Here is a 17,650-nt window from a genome sequence, read left to right on the forward strand (position 1 = left end):
GTAATATACAATCCTAAGTACTTAATGTGGGATGGACTCCAGGTAAAATTAGAGGCATTAAAATCAGGTTTAAAGGTGAATTTTGTCAGGGGAAGGATCTCACATTTATCATTATTAAGCTTGTAACCAGAGATTAAAGAGTATTGTTGTACTTCTTCCAAGAAAGCAGGAATTGAAACTGTAGGATTTGAGATGAAGAGTAGAATATCATCTGCATATGCAGCAAGTTTAATGGAGGATTCCGTGGTTTGAAAACCATGGATGTCAGGATTTTGGCGTAGCCTGGATAGAAAGGGTTCTAAAGCAAGATTAAAACAAGCATTTGCAATGCAATAGGTCTCGCATTATTTAAGTTTAAGCTACTAGTACTGTAAATGGCAATGTTTTTATTTTTATTTATGCGCTATTTTAATTTTCTTTGCATAAAAAGGCGAATGCGCAGCATAAGAATATTCATTCTATGTTAAGCCAAGTGATGGAACACACATGGCTATAACCCGATCTATGCAAACCGAGACCTCGATGCTCCTAGATTAGACATTCAGGATTCTAGGCGCAATGTTTTACTTGCGGTTACTTTCACTTTAAACCCTTGATTTGTTTCTTGGATATTTGATTCATATTACATAATTCTAGCGACATTCCAAAGTCCACCAATAAAAGCAGTTGTCGACTAATAGATAAACATTACAAAGAGCAGCTTTTTAAAATTCCCAATCTTGCAGATGAGCGCATTTTTAAAAAGGCTATTTGAAGACAAAAAAACGTTGGCACAAAATAATGCGCACTTACCCACAGAGATTCGTCACTCGTTTCCATTCAATTTACTGAAGGCGACATTCTACCGAACACTTTACTGCACCGTTCTGCATAATCTTTTCAACAACCATATCCAACTAAGTACATTTTCATTGATTGATGAGGTGTGCATAGAGGGCGTAGCTACAGCCGGGTATATGGGTTAGCGTGTGCCCTGTGCAAAAACTCACCGCCGCAGCCCGGCTCGAACAGGAAGCCAGGCAACCTGTGTTGGGACGGGGGCGGGGCCGCAAAAAGACAGGAAGCAGACGGGAGCCTACCCCGCGCTCCTGTGCCCGTCAGCCGGAAGATTGCCGGAAGATTTGCGTGTCAGCTAGCGGGGCTCCTGTGCTCGTGGAGAGCCCCGCCTGCTGCTGAGGATGACCCGCTGCCTGCCGCTGCCTGCCGAAGGAGAGAGGGAAGGAGAGAGGGACACACGAAAAGAACTCGGTGAGTGGGGTGTGAGGGGGGAGGGGACATGTGCGCGCGCGCGCGTGTGTGTCTGTGTGTGTGCCTGTGTGTGCGTGTGTGCCTGTGCGTGCGCGTGTGTCTGTGTGTGTGTATGTATGCATGCATGCGTGCGTGTGTAAAAAAATCCGATGACTGGTGGGGGGGGTTGCAAAGTGAAAGTAAGCAGCGCGTGTGTATGTGCGCATGCGTGAGTGCTGTGTATGCGTGTGCCTGTGATGTGCGCATGCGTGAATGTTGGTGCGCGTGCAAGCAGCTGAATCCAGCCGGGGAGAAGCGCGTGACAGTTTTTTGTCCGTCATTCCCCCGTGTCAGCTCGCTATAAGTCTCCGACCCTGGACGCATCCTTCGGATGCGAATTCCAGGGCGAGACCTAAAGAAAGGGTGAAAGTGGGCAACCCTGACGGACTCCTCTGCCAAGGTCAAAGTAGGGGGAGATTTGACCATTGGCATACACTGCAGCACGTGGGCGAGAGTACAATAATGAGACAAGGGAGGTAAATTTAGGGCCAAACCCGAACCAACCGAGAGTGTGGAAGAGATAAGGCCATTCAACCCTGTCAAATGCCCTTTCAGCGTCTAAGGCGATCGCGGCAAGGGAGTGCTGGAGATGAGATGATTTTGACAGGATATTAAACAAAAGTTTGGTATTGTCTGTGATGTAACGACCTTTGACAAAGCCAGACCGTTCTTCTCCTAAAAGGTCAGGTAAAAGATGGTCTAGTCTCATCGCCACTTGGCAAAAATTTTATAATCAATATTAACGAGGGAGATAGGTCTATAATTCTTGCAGTGTTGCACATCTTTGCCAGGCTTGGGAATTAAACAGATGTGGGCATCTGAAAAGGACCCTGAGGAGATACCTAAGTCAGAAAAGGAATGAAGAAGAGAGTGCAATTTTGGGATCAACAGTTTGGAGAAATGAAGGTAAAACTCGACAGTGAAACCGTCTGGGCCAGGAACTTTGTTAGGTTTAAGATGTTGGAGTGCGCTGAGTAGTTCTTTCTGTGAGATGTCAGTTTCCAATGAGGACAGATCAAGAGGGAAATGTGATGGTGGTTGAATAGTGGAGAAGAAATGGGGGAGAGAATGAGGAGAGGGTTGAGTGTCAGATGTATATAGAGTCTCATAGAAGCGGGAGAATGTGGTGAGGATGTCAGCATCTTTGTGATGTAAATGCGCATTAGTATCATAAATAGATTCAATATTCATCTTGTTATGCTTGACCTTAAAATAGTTGGCAAAGATTTTCCCAGCTTTGTTCCTACCACCATAGAATTAAGCACTTGATTTAAGTAGATACAAAGAAGCATCTTCAGTTGATTTTTCATTGTATTTAAGCTTAGCAGCAACTAGAGCTGTTAGACTATCGCTGGAGTGTGAGGTGAAATAGGCGTGTTCCAATTGCTTAATGTTATGAAGGAGATTTTTAGCGGATTGACGTGCGATTCTGCGTTTCTTTGCGACATAATTAATAATGAAGTCGCGTGAGGCTGCCTTGAAAGCATCCCAGACAGTATGTTTTGGAGTGGGTGGAACATCATTAAATAGAAAAAATTCATCAAAAAATGCAATAAAGGAAGTAGAAAATGTGGGATCCCGGAGGAGGGCATTATTAAATCGCCACCTCCTGAGCCCATCAACTTTCTGGAGGACATCTAGGCTAACTGCAACAGGGGCATGATCCGAAAGCAAAATCGGACCAATATCTGCTGCAGTAAGCGTTTGAGCAAGATCATGGGAAACAAAAATGTAATCAATTTGTGATTGGGAGAGGTGACATGGTGAGTAAAAGGTACATTCTTGCAAAGTTGGGTTACAGAGTCGTCAAGAGTCGACAAGTTTATTTTGGGATATAGCCTGGGTAAAAAGTTTGTGCGGTTTATTAGGGACAAAAGTGGCAGCAGATTTCCTGTCTACAAACGGATCAATAGGCTGATTACAATCTCCAGCGAGAATGAAATTGTCATCCATGAATTGGGAGATGCGTGGAGAGAACTCAGCCCAAAACAGGGGTTCACCAGTGGTAGGACCATAAACATTAAAGAGAGAAATTGGAACACCTCTAAGCGATAATCTAACATGCGTCCATCTGCCATTGGTATCAGATTCTTGGGAAATAACTGTGAAAGGTAGAGACCTACGACAAAGAATTGCAACACCATTACGTTTACCATCACCCTGTGAATAAAAAACATCACCCACCCAGCCTCTTTTGAGCTTAGCAGATTCTGCAGCAGAAAGGTGTGTTTCCTGAAGAAATGTAATGTCAACGTTCAATTTGGCTAGATGGGATAAGATACGTTGCCGCTTAATTGGGGAATTAATACCCTTAACATTCCAAGAGGTTATATTCAGAGACATAACATGTTCAATGAAGCAATGAATTCGTAACAAATGAAATCAAGATAGAAACCCATGAATGAAGACAAATGAAGAAAAAACAGAGGTACGTTGAGGAAGAGGAAGGGGAAGAAGAGATAAACGAGAAATAAGAGGTGTGCATAAAGAAAGAAAGAAATGGAAGGTAATGAGAAATGCAGGAAGAAGAAGAAAAAAAGGGAAAGGAAGAAAATAAAAGTACAACCTGGAAGGAAGATGGTATAGTGACAGCACGGCCAAAGGAATTGAGGCACACCAAAAAAATAAAGAACCATGAAGAAACAAGGGAATAGGAAAAAACAGCGGATGGACATACCCACAAGAGGAGGAGACGAGGAGGAATCAGTTGGGGAGGAGGCCATACAGGTGAGGCAACACATCCAAGGATGGCAGGGTGGCAAACCAGGGAAATATCATCATACGAGGAGGGGATCCCGTGAAGGCAAAGAGGGGAAATGAAAGAGAAAGTTACAAATTTACATCAAGAGAACAAACGGTCAACAATTATATAAGTAAATATGAGTAACATTCAAGAAAGCATCGCGTAAGAGAGAAAAAACAGAAACATGAGCAAACATGAACAGCGCAGAGACAAACAAATTGATAACTCAGCCAGGGCGGGAAGAAGAAGGACCAGAGGAATCCATGGCAGTAGTTTTGTGTGCATTAATGAAGCTCTGCAGTCTCTCTGGATACTCATAGGTGGTCGTCATGTTGTTGTAAGTGACTTTGAACAGGCAGGGATGATACAGGCCATATCGAGCACCCATGGAACGAAGGTCATCTCTCATGCCAAGAAAGGCCTTCCGGCGATTTGCCGTTGCTTTAGCATAGTCCTGAGCGAAGAACAGGGAAGAGCCAGACCAGGACAATTTGGGAGAAGCCTTGGCAGTCGTGAGGACCTTCAAGAGATCAGTATATTCCAAGAAATAGAGGATAACACCACGTGGACGCTGTGATGTGGAAGTGGAAGTATGAGGGCGACCCAAACGATGAGCACGCTGAATGTTAAGATTCGTACCTTCCGGCAAGTGGAATAGCTTAGGGAGAAAGGATTTGAAAAAAGTAATAGGGTCCGCACCCTCAAGACCTTCTGCTAGGCCGTAAATACGGAGGTTGTTGCGTCTATTTCTGTTTTCCAACTCCTCCACTTGCCTTTGGAGGGTATCCACATGTGAAGTTAGATGAAGAACCTTGGTGTTAGTTTCTTGGAAGGAAGCGACTGACTGTTCAACTGTAGAAACTCTTGTCTCAATTTGTGACCAGCTATCGTTAAGAGCCTGAAGCTTGACGGTAGTTTCCTCCATGAAAGGACGCAGAGACCCAATCTCTTCCAAAAAGGGGCGGAAGGACCGTATCTCCTCCAGCAAAAGTTCCATGGAAACAGGCGTGGATTGCTTGGATGGCGAAGGGGGGTCTTTTTTCAGTGTCTTGGTGGTAGATTTTCCTGATGGTGGTGGAGGAAGATCCATGATGTTATCAGAACCAGAGGAGGTGAGGGAATCTTCTAGCTTAGAGAAGGCAGAAAATACTTTAGAGGTTTTCACAAAGGCCACCTTTGTAGTTGATTTGGGGGGTGAGCGTGACATAGATAAATCGCCTCATACAGATAAACAGATATGAAAAGATGGAGTTGCGTAACACTTGCAATCCCCTCAAAAGGGTGAGAGGGCGCTCTGTGAAGTGAAGGATCGTCCAAAGCGGTCTATAGTCTGACCACTGGCACTAATTGAAGAGGGTCGTCTGTAAGTGCGAAGGCAGGAGGGTCTGCACAGTATGCTCAAAAAGAAAAAAAAAGGAAAAAAAAATCACAAAAAGTGGAAGAATGTCAGTCCTTATGTAGAGACATAAGCCGTAAGCCGAGAGGTTTGAGAAAGACAGGTAACCATCCAAAGGCCATACAATGAGAAGCAGTATCAATAGGACCTAGCAAGGCTAGGAAGGACAAAAGCAAATCGGTTGCTGAGAATGTAGGAGATGAGCTGCGCAGAATTTCAGTGGCATCACTGATAACAAAATAGAGTCACTCCAATAGTATCATAAAGAAAAATAAATGTCAATGCGCCAAAAAGCAAAGTAAATGGACATTAGCTGGTCAATTCAGAGTCTGAGGCAGGACACAGATGCAACAATGCGCCAGAAAGCGTGCTGGCAATCAAAGGACCTCAACAAGTAAAAAGCTGCGCACTCATACATATGCCTCCGCAGATGCAGGCTTCGTCTAGAAGAGGTCAACCATGGTGCTTTGGAGAGGCATTAAACTTTGGGAAGGCAATGTTCAGCAATAATACGAAAGCAGTAAATAATCTACTGCAAGCGCAAAGGAGGTGCATTGGTAACTAAAAGTCATTGAAGACGCAGTAGTATACATAAGAAATGTTAGAAGTTAACCCGTAGGCAAGTAGCTGTAATGCATCACTGTCCTGCTCTGACAGAAAATACGCGGCGCGCCAACTCGCACAAAATGGCGGCCGCGTCAAAAAATAAAAATTCCACAGACTCACTTTTAAAGTTGTCGGGTCATTGTGAGGCGAAAAGGGGCTCCAGACGTCATGTAGAAATTGAGGAAGAACACATGGAGCAGGGCATACTCTCGGTGCGAGGCTGAAGGTGAAGTGCTCGCAGCCCGGCAGAGTGACTCAAAGCGTCAGCCGATGTGAAATGGCGGCCGCGGTTGCAGGAAACGCCGTCTGAACTATTATGGGCAAATGCTTCGTCCGCAGGCACTAAAGAGGGTCCTCAGGCGTTGTGGGGTATAGCGGGAGAGCTCCGAAAGCAGAAAACAGCCTCCGCGTCGGAAAGAAATGTAGGTGAAGAGGAGATTCCCCGGAGTCGCCGCGGAGCCTCACTCAGGTGCCGCCATTCCTCTTGGGTGCCAAGCCACGCCCCCTACCTTTTTTATTTTAAAGTTATGTTTCTGTGTTTAAAATATATCTTCAGATTACAATAATTAAAAGCCAATAGAATCTTTTTTGCTTAAATAATATTTTCCTACAATGTGCATTAAAACTGTATTCCCGAACCTCTTCCAAGCACACAAGTCTGCTGTGAAGCAACTGTACTGTTATGTAAATGTAAATGTAAATGTAGTTGAGCTTATATAGCGCACAGCTACCCGCAGTGGGTTTCCCGGCGCTTGCTTAGGGAACCCTTCCTGGTATTCCCCTGTGAGATAGCAGGGTATCCACAAGGTGAAAGTCAGGCATCCCGCCGCGAGGGGCCGTTATAGTACAAGTATGCACAATGCTTATTATTTTTCTTACTTAAAAAATGTGATTCCAGGCATATTGCCTGTGTGCTAAGTAGATTTTTAAACCTTTTTTTGTAACACATCTGCAATAAAAAATAAAACAAAACTGTTTATATTCACACCATCTTGCGAAGGCCTAACCTATTAGCTTATCCACTGCTGGTTTCTTTTCCTATCTCCTCCCAAGCTCTCTGAAGAAAATGTTATTCTCTACATGGTCGTCTTCTCTTTAAAGTTTGGGGTAGTTTTCTCATCGGATTCCTGTTGTCTTCCTGTTTACTAAATACGAGCAGCCGTTCATCCTGTACATCTTCCTCACTGGGTGTTTCTAGGAGAAGGAGTGTTGAGAATGTCCAAGAGTGAGTCATATCAGTGAGAGACCGCTGAGATGTCAGCACTTGTTTAGAGTCCAGAGCATAGCAAGTCATTGCATTGAGAGCAGCACCCAGGCTGTCTCTGAGTAGTCAGTTTACAGCTTCAGGTAATAAAACCTTTAGGAGGGATGAGGATTGAGCTCAGTTGGTTAAAATGCAAACTCCTTCTCATGCTGCATCCGCTCACGGTGTCTCTCTTCCCACCAATGTCCTCAGTAGGTTTACTCTAGATAGTCCACTTCGTCCAATGCTCTATTTGCTTTTCCTTGTACCCTTCATGCATGTTTCTGCCAGGGTTCTGCTTCCTGCCTATTTTTCCTCATGGCTCTGCTCTCTGCCTTCCCTCTGCTCCCTGTCCCCCCCTCCCTCTAGGATCTTCTGCCTCAGATTCCTCCCATGGCCTTTGCTCACAGCTCATCTATTTGTGTTGGCGCTTCCTCTTGCTCATCCATCTTTCTGGGGCTCTGCTGAGCTTTCTTTAATGGGCTCTGTTCCTTACCTCTTCGTCCATATGGGCTCTGCTTTTTGCCCATCCACCCCCAGGAGCTATGTTTCTACTCCAACACATCGTCCCCATGAGCTGTGCCCACCTTGCGGTTGTAATATACCCCTTTTTTGCATGGCTACCCCCCACGTTTTGCATGATAGCTGATGCACTTTGACTGAGTGTCCAATTAGGCTCCCAGGGCTAATTGTAATGCTCTTGTCCCATAAACTGTTTTCAAATTATGTGATCCTGGGCAAGTATTTTAATTCACAGAGATGCCATTTTCTTCTTTATCAGATATGAGAGCACCTTCAAATGCGCAAGTTCAGCAAGTCTGCTGTACAGAATAAACTAAACGTTTGCTCCATATATAATACAGACCTAGCCACACATAGGACACACATGACCGCTGACTTGCCCAAGTTCCTTAACCGCTTTATCAGTGCAGGGGCAGGAATGCTTCTGAACGCATGTTTAAAAACTGTCACTTTTAATAAATACATAACTAATGAAAAAGTAGCAGCACACTGCCATTTGCAATCAGCAGATTTTACATTGAAATGCCCAAAGAATTTCCCACTGACGTGGTTTTAAAACGAGATAGTGTACAATGTCTGGAAATCGAGTTTTGTCATTTGTACATCACCAAGTGCTGTGATTTGTTTTGCTCCTATGTAAATCTTTATTTGCATCACACTTCTGAATTACAAAAATATGTTGTTTCATAATGCTTGATATATTTTTAAATACTGTACTATTTATTTACAAGCTGTTTAAATGTTGTTTTAGAAAAAAAAACTGACATTTTACAGCCTTTTGTTTGACAATTATTGACAGATAATTCACTTGACAAAAAGCATTAAATAGAAGAAAAAAGTAAAAAAAGATTTTCCAGGAATAGGTAAGCAACAATTAGTAAAAAGACAAACTGACATTTGACATCTGTCCTTGAACAGACATCAAATTCGTCAAGACAAAAACAAGATTTAAAAGCCTCTTTATTGCTCATTCAGTTTCTGAAGGAACAGAACACCTGTTCCTTCCAGTTTAAATTCACTTGCCAGCAAGGTCGAGTAAAAATTGTTCGACTTGATAGAATATCACTCAACATTGCAAGTGGATTTTTCGAGGCCTGGGGAGGGGACATACAAGGAGTATGTTATGTTAAAAAAATGTTATGTTAAGAATGCTTATATAGCGCAACGTTCACCGGGTAGGTTTCTTGGCACTTCGGAGGACGGGGCTCTATGTGAATTGGTGGCTTAGGTGGAATAGGCTTGTGAGAATATCCATATTTTTAGCTGTTTCCTGAACTGAAGATGGTTGTCAGTGGTCCGTATTGAGAGGGGCAGAGAGTTCCAGATTTGGGGATCCAGCGTGGAGAACCGGATCCCGCCGTGTTTAATGCTCTTAAATCTGGGAGTGGTCAGAATGTGTTGGCCAGAAGATCGGAGAGTGCGAGAAGGGATGTATTTCCTAATCTTATTGGAGATAAACTTAGGGCCTTCTTCTGACAGCGCCTTGTGTACAGTGCAGCCTAACTTAAAGACACTGCGTTGGCTCACTGGGAGCCAGTGAAGTTGTTTGAGCAATGGCTTTACATGCTGACGGGCCGGGACTTGAAAAATTAACCTGACCGCGTAGTTCTGGATTAATTGTAAGCGTTGTACTTGATATACTGGAATTCCAACATAAAGTGAGTTAGCATAATCCAGTCGCGAGATGATAAGCGCCAGGACAGCCAGGGTTAATGCTTCTGTAGAGAGGAATCTTTTTATTTTCTTTATTTTTCGTAACATGAGAAAGCAAACCGACACCACAGAGCTGATCTGGGATTTCATTGATAAGTCATTGCTTATCATAATCCCCAGGCTTTTTGCCGTAGGTGCTGGAACAGGCGGAAGACCCAGAGAGGAAGGCCAAAAGTTGGTGTTCCATGGGTTTAGAGTACCACCTGTCAAGATCAGCTCCGTTTTGTCGGGATTCAGTCTTAGTTGGTTCAAATTCATCCAATTGCTATGTATGTCATAATAGACTGCAGATTGGATTCTGATAAACTTGTGGGTTGAATATTAAAAATGAATTGCAGATCATCTGCATAGTTGAACACCAGGACATCCATTTCCTTTAGTGCGATAACCAGGGGCTGCATGTACAGGTTAAATAAAAGGGGGGATAAAGAGGAGCCCTGTGGGACTCCGCATGAAAGTTTTCCTTTTTTTGAACAAAAGTTGCCTAATCGGACGGATTGATATCTATCCGTCAGAAATGAATGTATCCAATTCAGTGCCTGGCCCCCAACGCCTGCGCTGTGGACACGGTCGATCAGGATGTTGTGATCGACCGTGTCAAATGCAGCTGACAGGTCGAGAAGGATCAGGGCCTGAGGGGAGTCGAGGTCTGCTCCAGTTCGTAATTCGTCCATGACTGTCAGAATGACCGCCTCGGTCGAGTGAGCAGGCCTGAAGCCCGCCTGATGGGGGTCCAGATGGAGTCACCCTAAAGGCAAGTAGCTCGTTGGCTACCATCTGCCAGCACCTGTAACTCCCCTAAATTCTGTATTTTGGCGTACCTCTGAACCTTGACCCTCAGATTCCTGCGACCTAAGAAGAAAATGACGAAGAAGACGCTGTGCAGCCGAGCCTGAAGACGACTACTGATTTAGCCCCAGCCCTACTTGCCTGTCTCCTGTTAGAAGACCCTGCGAAGAAAACACCTGTCCTCTGGCCAGCGACATCCAGAACCAGAGGAAGACTGCCCATGCTTCAACAAAGGCCAGATCTCCAGAAGACAGGGGCCCTTTCCGGATGAATCCAACTGAAAGGACTCTGGATCCAGCTGAAACTGCGATCCCTGCCCACTCTACACCCGACGCCTACTCTGCACCCGAAGCCCACGGCCTGAGTCAAAGTGGCTCACCTGCCCAATGAAGCCTCTGCAGTGATCCTGACCTCGAATCCGGCGTTGGTTGACCTCTCCTGGACTCCAAGAAGACGCCTGCTGCCTCATCCTGACTGGCCCCGCTCACTCGACCCGCTCCGGTAAAGAAAATCTGACACCAAAGGGCACCCCTGCATCCTCAGCCCCTCGCCTTTGGGGAGCCCAGCCGATGGTGCCCTTCCCTTCTTAGACATCTCAACTTACCTGCCCATCCAGTAGTCTCCTTATGTCAGCCTCCTTGTCTGAGCCTGCAGCCTCGTTATGTGACCAAGATTCTCTATATTCAGAAGCATTGGGCGCCCGGCGCTGATTTGCACCCGCACCCGGCCATCTCTGTGCCGCTGGTGGTGTGATGTTGATGCTGCTTTTTGGCCCCATGCTTGCTTTAATCCCCGGGGCCTGTGCCCTGAAACTGCTGATACTTACCTGCAAAATGCATTACCTACCTTGATCTGACCCTTGCCCAATATTGGTCCAATCCCCCAAAGATTGCAAGTGTAAGTCGAGTACTTACCTGTAACTGCATATAATTGTTTTCATTCCATTGGATTGCATTGCATTTTCTGCCTATTGCACTAAATGTATATCTTTCACATTTGCAAAGTTTCCTACTGTTTAGTTGACATAACCAAAGTATTTCTAATACTTCAGAAAAGTATTTGACTGCCTTTACAAAGCAATACCTACTGCATTTCAAAAGTATTACTAGTCTTGAAACTTACTTTCCTGCAACAGAGTTCCTCTCGGTTCTAAAAAATAAAATAACAAAGTAATACCTTGTTACACAAAACAATGTGTCTTGGATTCAGTCTTTGAGTTTGTGTAATCATTTCATGCCTTAGTGTGTACAACAAATGCTTAACACAGCCCTCTGATAAGCCTAACTGCTCGATCGCACTACCACAAAGAGAGCTTTTAGTGTTCTCTCTATTTAAACCTCTGTAAGCCTCTGGGAATCAACTGTTCTCTGCACACTATACCTATACTATACCTACCGTAGCATATTCAGAGCCAGGTTCCTACACTTGCAGTTTGGCACTCGTCCCTGTCCTCCATCTTTCTGGACTCGGCTCCCTGCCCACCCTCTCTCTTGGCTCTGCTCCTTGCTCATCCTCCCGCTCTTCTGTGATGCATCTCACCCTCCATCTCTATTCCAAATCCCTAGCCACCCTCTCCGCCCTGTGCTTGCCTTCCTCTCCCTCCCTAGTGATCTCTGCTTCCTATCCACCCTCCCTCCGGGTCCATGCTGCCTGCCCAGCTCCCCCCAGGTCTTTACTCTCTGTTGAGCTCCGTCCTGGACTCTGGTCTCTGGTCTCTGTCCATCCTCAAGTGGTATTTTGTGACCTAAAGTACCTCCGTTCTAGTATCGCTTGTTGCCTGTTTGTTTATTTCCTGATTTGTGTCCTTTTGCAGATGAGAGAGCAAGAGCGCCAGGCTTCTGGTGGAGGCGAGATGTTCTTCATGCGAACGCCACAAGACCTCACTGGCAAAGATGGTGATTTGATCCTGGCGGAGTACAGTGAGGAGAATGCTCCTCTGATGATGCAGGTTGGCATGGCAACCAAGATCAAGAACTATTACAAGCGTGTAAGTACTCTTCTAGTCATGTATCCAAGCTCTAAGCGGAACAGGGATCTTTATTCCAAGCTGCTACCTTACGAAATGACTTAGTATATGTTCCTTCCTGCCACGTGCTTGTGTGTCACTGCAGGAATGTTGTCTGCCTAGCTGTGATGTGATGTAGAATGGATTGAGTGAAGATACCAGGGGCTGGCAGATCAAGGAGCTGTGAGCGGGCTGGAGGTTACAGGACCTGCACTGAATGAAAGAAGATTGTACTTACCCTGGGCTTTGTGTAAATGACTACAGTTACCCTACCTCTCACACAGCCATTTGTAGCCTTCAGTTTTCACCATCCTTGGATATTTTATCAAATAATGAACCTTGAAATGTACTGTTATCTACTGGGAATTATTGGCACATGAATAACATAATATTTAAATCAGATCCCTTTAGTAGCCCATCTACATCGTTCATGCACACTCTTCCAGCCAATGACACGATGAGCCTTTAACACCGCCCTGCAGCCATGTTAGTTTGTCTCCCTGCATGCCTTGCTTGGGAGTCCTCAGAAGAGGTTTGCCTCTGAATCATTTCAAAGATTCTAAATACTAAAGGTTCAAGCAGTGCAGAGTATGGCTGCTCAGATTGACTGACATTAGCCAGTTGCTGGAGCCTTTTTTCTTTACCATATTTTGCCTCAAAGTTACCCTGCGCTTCTGCCATTTTTGCAAGAAACGTGGACTGTGGACAGATGAATGTTTCCGCTGATGATCATCATGGGTTCTGCATCCAATGGCTCTAATGTGTTGACTCGTGGCTGGCCTTCCTTTTTAGGTCTCGCCGAAGCACACATGCGCTATTGCTGCCAGGAGTATTGTATGCTATAAAAGGCTTGGAGCCCCGCCATCAGTTACCATTTGCAGACTTAATTGTCAATCACTGTAGCTGCATCCTAATTTGCCACCATGCGTCTGACATCCCTTCCTTTTACTGTTCCTCACCACGGACACAGCACTAATGAATCTAGTTTAATTTGTGTCCCGATGCTACTGACGCTGTACTTCTGCATACATTAACCCTGTTTTATCATTTCATTTCGTCATTTAGTTCACTTTCTTTGTATCGTTTCAGATTTTTATTGAGTTTTGGGGTTTCTCCTCCCTCATTGGCAGTGATTTTTGCTTTGGCATTGTATCACTGTACTTGTGCTTTGGAGAACTTCTTTTCAGCAATAACTTTTTTTGGCATAGCACCCGCCACACGCATCAGCATTGCTTCACTTTCTTTTTATCATTTCAGATCAGTCCCCCCCACCCCCCGCCTTCCCTGCGTGCATCTGCAAAAAACATTGCCAAATGCCAAAGACGATATTTCTCCAAAGGCGAGACCTATTGGCTTTGCTAATGCTTGTTTTTTTTAAAACCTATTTTATTGAGTTTTTAGTTCAGCAATCAAGAAGTCATTGGTACATGAAAATACATACTCTTCCCCCTCCCTGATAGCATGCAGTTCCAATTCTCCAATGTCGTCCCGCTAATTAGGATTCCAGTCCAGAAGTCCTTGGGATTGCATTAATGGCCACCTGGGCATAACCAACCCAACAATATCATGGTAGCAACCAACTCTGTTCACATACTATATTAACAACTAAGCAAATGATTACCCCCTCCCCATCCTCCCCTCCCCCCATTGCTAATGCTTGTTGATGGTTGCCTCAATGTTTGTCGTTCTGTGTTTGCCTAACTAAATCTTGTTAAAGCATATTCTGTTTAAAGTGTTGGCCAAGTGCTTAGGTCCAAGCTGTATAACTATGTTGATAAAGGAAAAATCAAATTTCTGTGTCCATTGTATATTACAGTGCTGGTTTAAGAGAAGGAAAATGTGTTCTGATGTTTGAGAAGTTGCCGTGGTGCTTGGAATTCATGCTCAAAGTCAATTGCTAAGTTACTTTTTTCAATGTTTTACAGAAACCTGGAAAAGATCCGGGGGCCCCTGATTGTAAATATGGGGAGACTGTTTACTGTCACACCTCACCCTTTCTTGGGTCCCTCCACCCAGGGCAGCTGCTACAGGTAAGAATAATGTAGGAAGACACTGTGAATGCATGGCCTGATATTAAGTTAGTAAAGAACATAAACTCTTTGCAGAAAAAGGTTTGTTAATCTACACACACTGCTTAAATCATACTACACAGAAATTACACCATGGGCATCAGAGTTCCCAGGCAGTTTTATGTGCAGGTCCCGTGCCAGCTACCCATCGCTGCTGCGACTTCATGCCAGACCTGTGCGGATCACCACTGTTGCTACATTCTTGCTGTAATCTGTTTTTTAAGCCTTATTACTGCTTAGCCTTTAAATTGTTGCTTTATCTTTTATTTTTCTCAGGCTTTATACTGCTGTTGGTTGTTTTCCGCCGTACTGGTTGTTTTAGCCTTTATTTCACCGCAGCTCCACCTGCTCCCCTTCCCTCCATCTCTCCACACTTTCCTCGCCGCTTGCAGACCCCCTTCCCAGGACCTACTTATGAAGGCTGCAGTGCGGCTGCACACCGGACATGCCAAAGGTGTCCATGCCCAGACTACAACGAGTGCCAGAAGCCCTGGCACTGCCACCCAACGCAGCTGTACTGCTGCTGACCTCCGAGCCCTGGCCCCGGATGCCTCCTCAACAACCATTGCTGCCGCACATCTCCATGCAATGTCATTGGGGCGGCCGGTGTAGGCCAAAGTCCCTCATTCATCAAGGTCCTTGGGGTGACCAGTGTAGACCACACATCACCCTCAGAGAGGCTCGAGCGAGAGACCAGGGTTGCGTCTTTGGATTCGCCCCAGAAGCTCCGCTTTATAATGCCCCCCGGCTGAAAATGTGTTCATTGGTAATCAAGGTGCTGCCAGCAGCCACATGGCAGCTTAGAATTCAATTCTCCTGCAGCGCGGCCACAATCACTCAAAATACAGCAGATTTTATTTGGTGCTAGAACATCCTTTATGCCAGAATCAATGCCCCCGATGAGCAAAGTTTTTCATTATTCAGGTAAAAACATCATTGACGATGATGCCTAGAGTCCACTTTCATTATCTTGAGCCCCATGGTGTTTGCCTCCACCCTTTAGAGTGGCAGTAATTCTGAAAAGCTGTGAGCGGGCAGCTAGGATGCTGGTGTCTACAGGTAACAAACAATAAACTGGCTTATGGTTATCAACTAGGTGGTCAGTGTTACCGTTTCTGAAGTGATCATATAAATTGTTTATGAAAGTATTACCTGGTCTACGGACCAAGGGCGTCCCAGCCTGACCCTTCGATCACTGCAAAGAATTCCTTTTTCACCTCTAGCGCCACAGGAGGGGGGTGCTCTGGTGTTCAGTCGAATCACAACACTGGCGCCTTTCTGGTATTAAGTTCTTCTTGAACAACTTCCTTAAGTGCATTCTTTTCACGTTATCACAAACTGCCCTGAGATCGAGGTAGGCAAAAACCTTTCCTCCATGGAGCGACATATACTATACATAGACAAACCAGCTGAGACCATGTTCAACCAAGCCCAGGAATTAATAAGGGCGTTAAACACATGGCTTTGAGACAACCTTTCAAAACCACATACTCAAGGAGGAAAATGGTCCCATAATTTTTTGGGGTTTCTCTGTTCCCTTTTTAGGTCTCGCCTAGCGTCGCAGCGCATGCGCTGCACGCTTGCTAGATCTATTGTTTTACTTCGGAAGTGGGGTGGAAGCTCCACCCATGCTTTTGATTGGCCCGTAATTAACGCACGCTTTTCATTGCAAGGGAGGCTTGTTTGTTCTCTCCCTGTCTCCTGTTTGCCTCGCTCACCCGGACTGGAGATTGTGCATGTGCACGGCGTCTCTTTTGCTCACGGCGTTTCAGGCATTGTATCAGTACAGTCATGATACAGTTTTAGTTGGTGTAGTACTGTGTGTGAGGCACAATGTGGGCATGGCGCGCTTTCACTTTCCTATTTTTTTTATTTTATATGCGAAGTGCGTGCTTTCACTTTCATTTTTCTTTTGCTCGCGCTCGGCCCATGCCGTTTCTTGTGTGCCCTCTATCTGCCTTTTGACCCCCATCTCTGTCATACCTCACTCCGTGTCTTTCCACATCCCAGCGCTCCTTTTATCTCCCTTACTTGACCCAGCTCGCTTTCGTAGCCTTCCCTTCCTCCTGCTCGGTGCCCCCTCTTCCCCGTCTGTCGCTTCCTCCTCCCACCTCTCCGCGTTCCTCTGACCTCTCTTCACTTGAGCCGCTGGAGCAGAAATTAATTAGCTGCTGCCCTAGGAATGCCCGGGCTTCCGAAAATGGGTTAAAGAGCTGTTTGGTTACAGCGAAACAGCCTGAATTTTTCATGTCGGAGCAGGAACATTTGGAGGTGACCAACCGCCGGTGCCAGCGTCCTCCAGCCCTCGGCTGCCTCTTCTACCCCCGACCATCAAAAAGGGTGCCCTCTGCATGAACACCGGGAGCTTGTACTTTTATTGTGCGCGCAAACAAGTAAACTATGTATATTGATGCTGTCCAACCTTTGGGCGATTGGTGGACAGGACGAGCTGTGGGGACCGAGAGAGGGCACAGGATGGTGAAGCCAGGTGGGAGAGGGGTGTCAGCATCTGTGACAAACGCCTTATACAGATGTGCCTCATGGTTCTTATAAGTCACTCAGACCCCTCTTCAGTGAGGGCATCGCTGCAGCAGGCCGCGACTAGCCCAAAGATGGGAGTCCTGAACAATTCCAGTACCAACACATAAAATTGCCCATTTATAAAGCAGTGAGTAAGTGAGACGAGCCAAGAAACAACTAAACAGATCGAAGGGGTTCATTGGAAACAAACACAATAATAAACGTTATTAACTTGACCACCCAACCCCACACCTAAATAATTTTGGCTACAGCAATGCCTGGAAGAGAAGACGTTTGCCTTTGTTTATTTTAATTACAACACTTTTTGAGGCACTGCTCACATATGATTCCTTCTCTCACTTTTTCTCCCTCTGCTTCTGTCTCTTTCTCTCCCTGTCTCTCTTTTCCTGTCTCTCTCCCCCCCTTACCCTCCCTTTCGATCCTGTTTCTGTTGCTTTTTCTCTCTAATACACAAACACAGGGACTCAGTGTATCTTTGTTACCTTCTCTCTTAACTATCTTTCTCTCTAACACACACACAGATGTCCTCACTCTCACTCTCTTTTTCTCTCTGACACATACTCTCTTTTCTTTCTCTCCTTGTTACTTGCACTCGATTTTTCACGTTCTTGCTTTTTCTCACACACTCCTGTTCTCTCTCTGAAACGCACTCTCTTTAACAAACATGCTGTCTCTCTCTGTTTCTCCCTCACTCTCTCTAATTCTCTCTGCCCCTTTCTCCTTTTCTCCCCTCTAT

General features: G+C 45.3%; 1 protein-coding gene across 1 annotated transcript in view; it reads left to right on the top strand.

Moving 5' to 3' along the window:
* The window catches only part of LOC144752244 (transcription initiation factor TFIID subunit 1-like), a 303,153-nt gene that overhangs the window by 94,218 nt on the left and 191,285 nt on the right, over nt 1–17,650 (top strand). The window contains exons 14-15 of the mRNA XM_078640245.1: nt 12,113–12,286; nt 14,230–14,334. Coding sequence (XP_078496371.1) covers nt 12,113–12,286; nt 14,230–14,334 — 279 coding nt within the window. The remainder of the gene's footprint in view (nt 1–12,112; nt 12,287–14,229; nt 14,335–17,650) is intronic.

Source organism: Lissotriton helveticus, chromosome 4_2 (assembly GCF_964261635.1).
Source record: "Lissotriton helveticus chromosome 4_2, aLisHel1.1, whole genome shotgun sequence".
Lineage (NCBI taxonomy): Eukaryota > Metazoa > Chordata > Amphibia > Caudata > Salamandridae > Lissotriton > Lissotriton helveticus.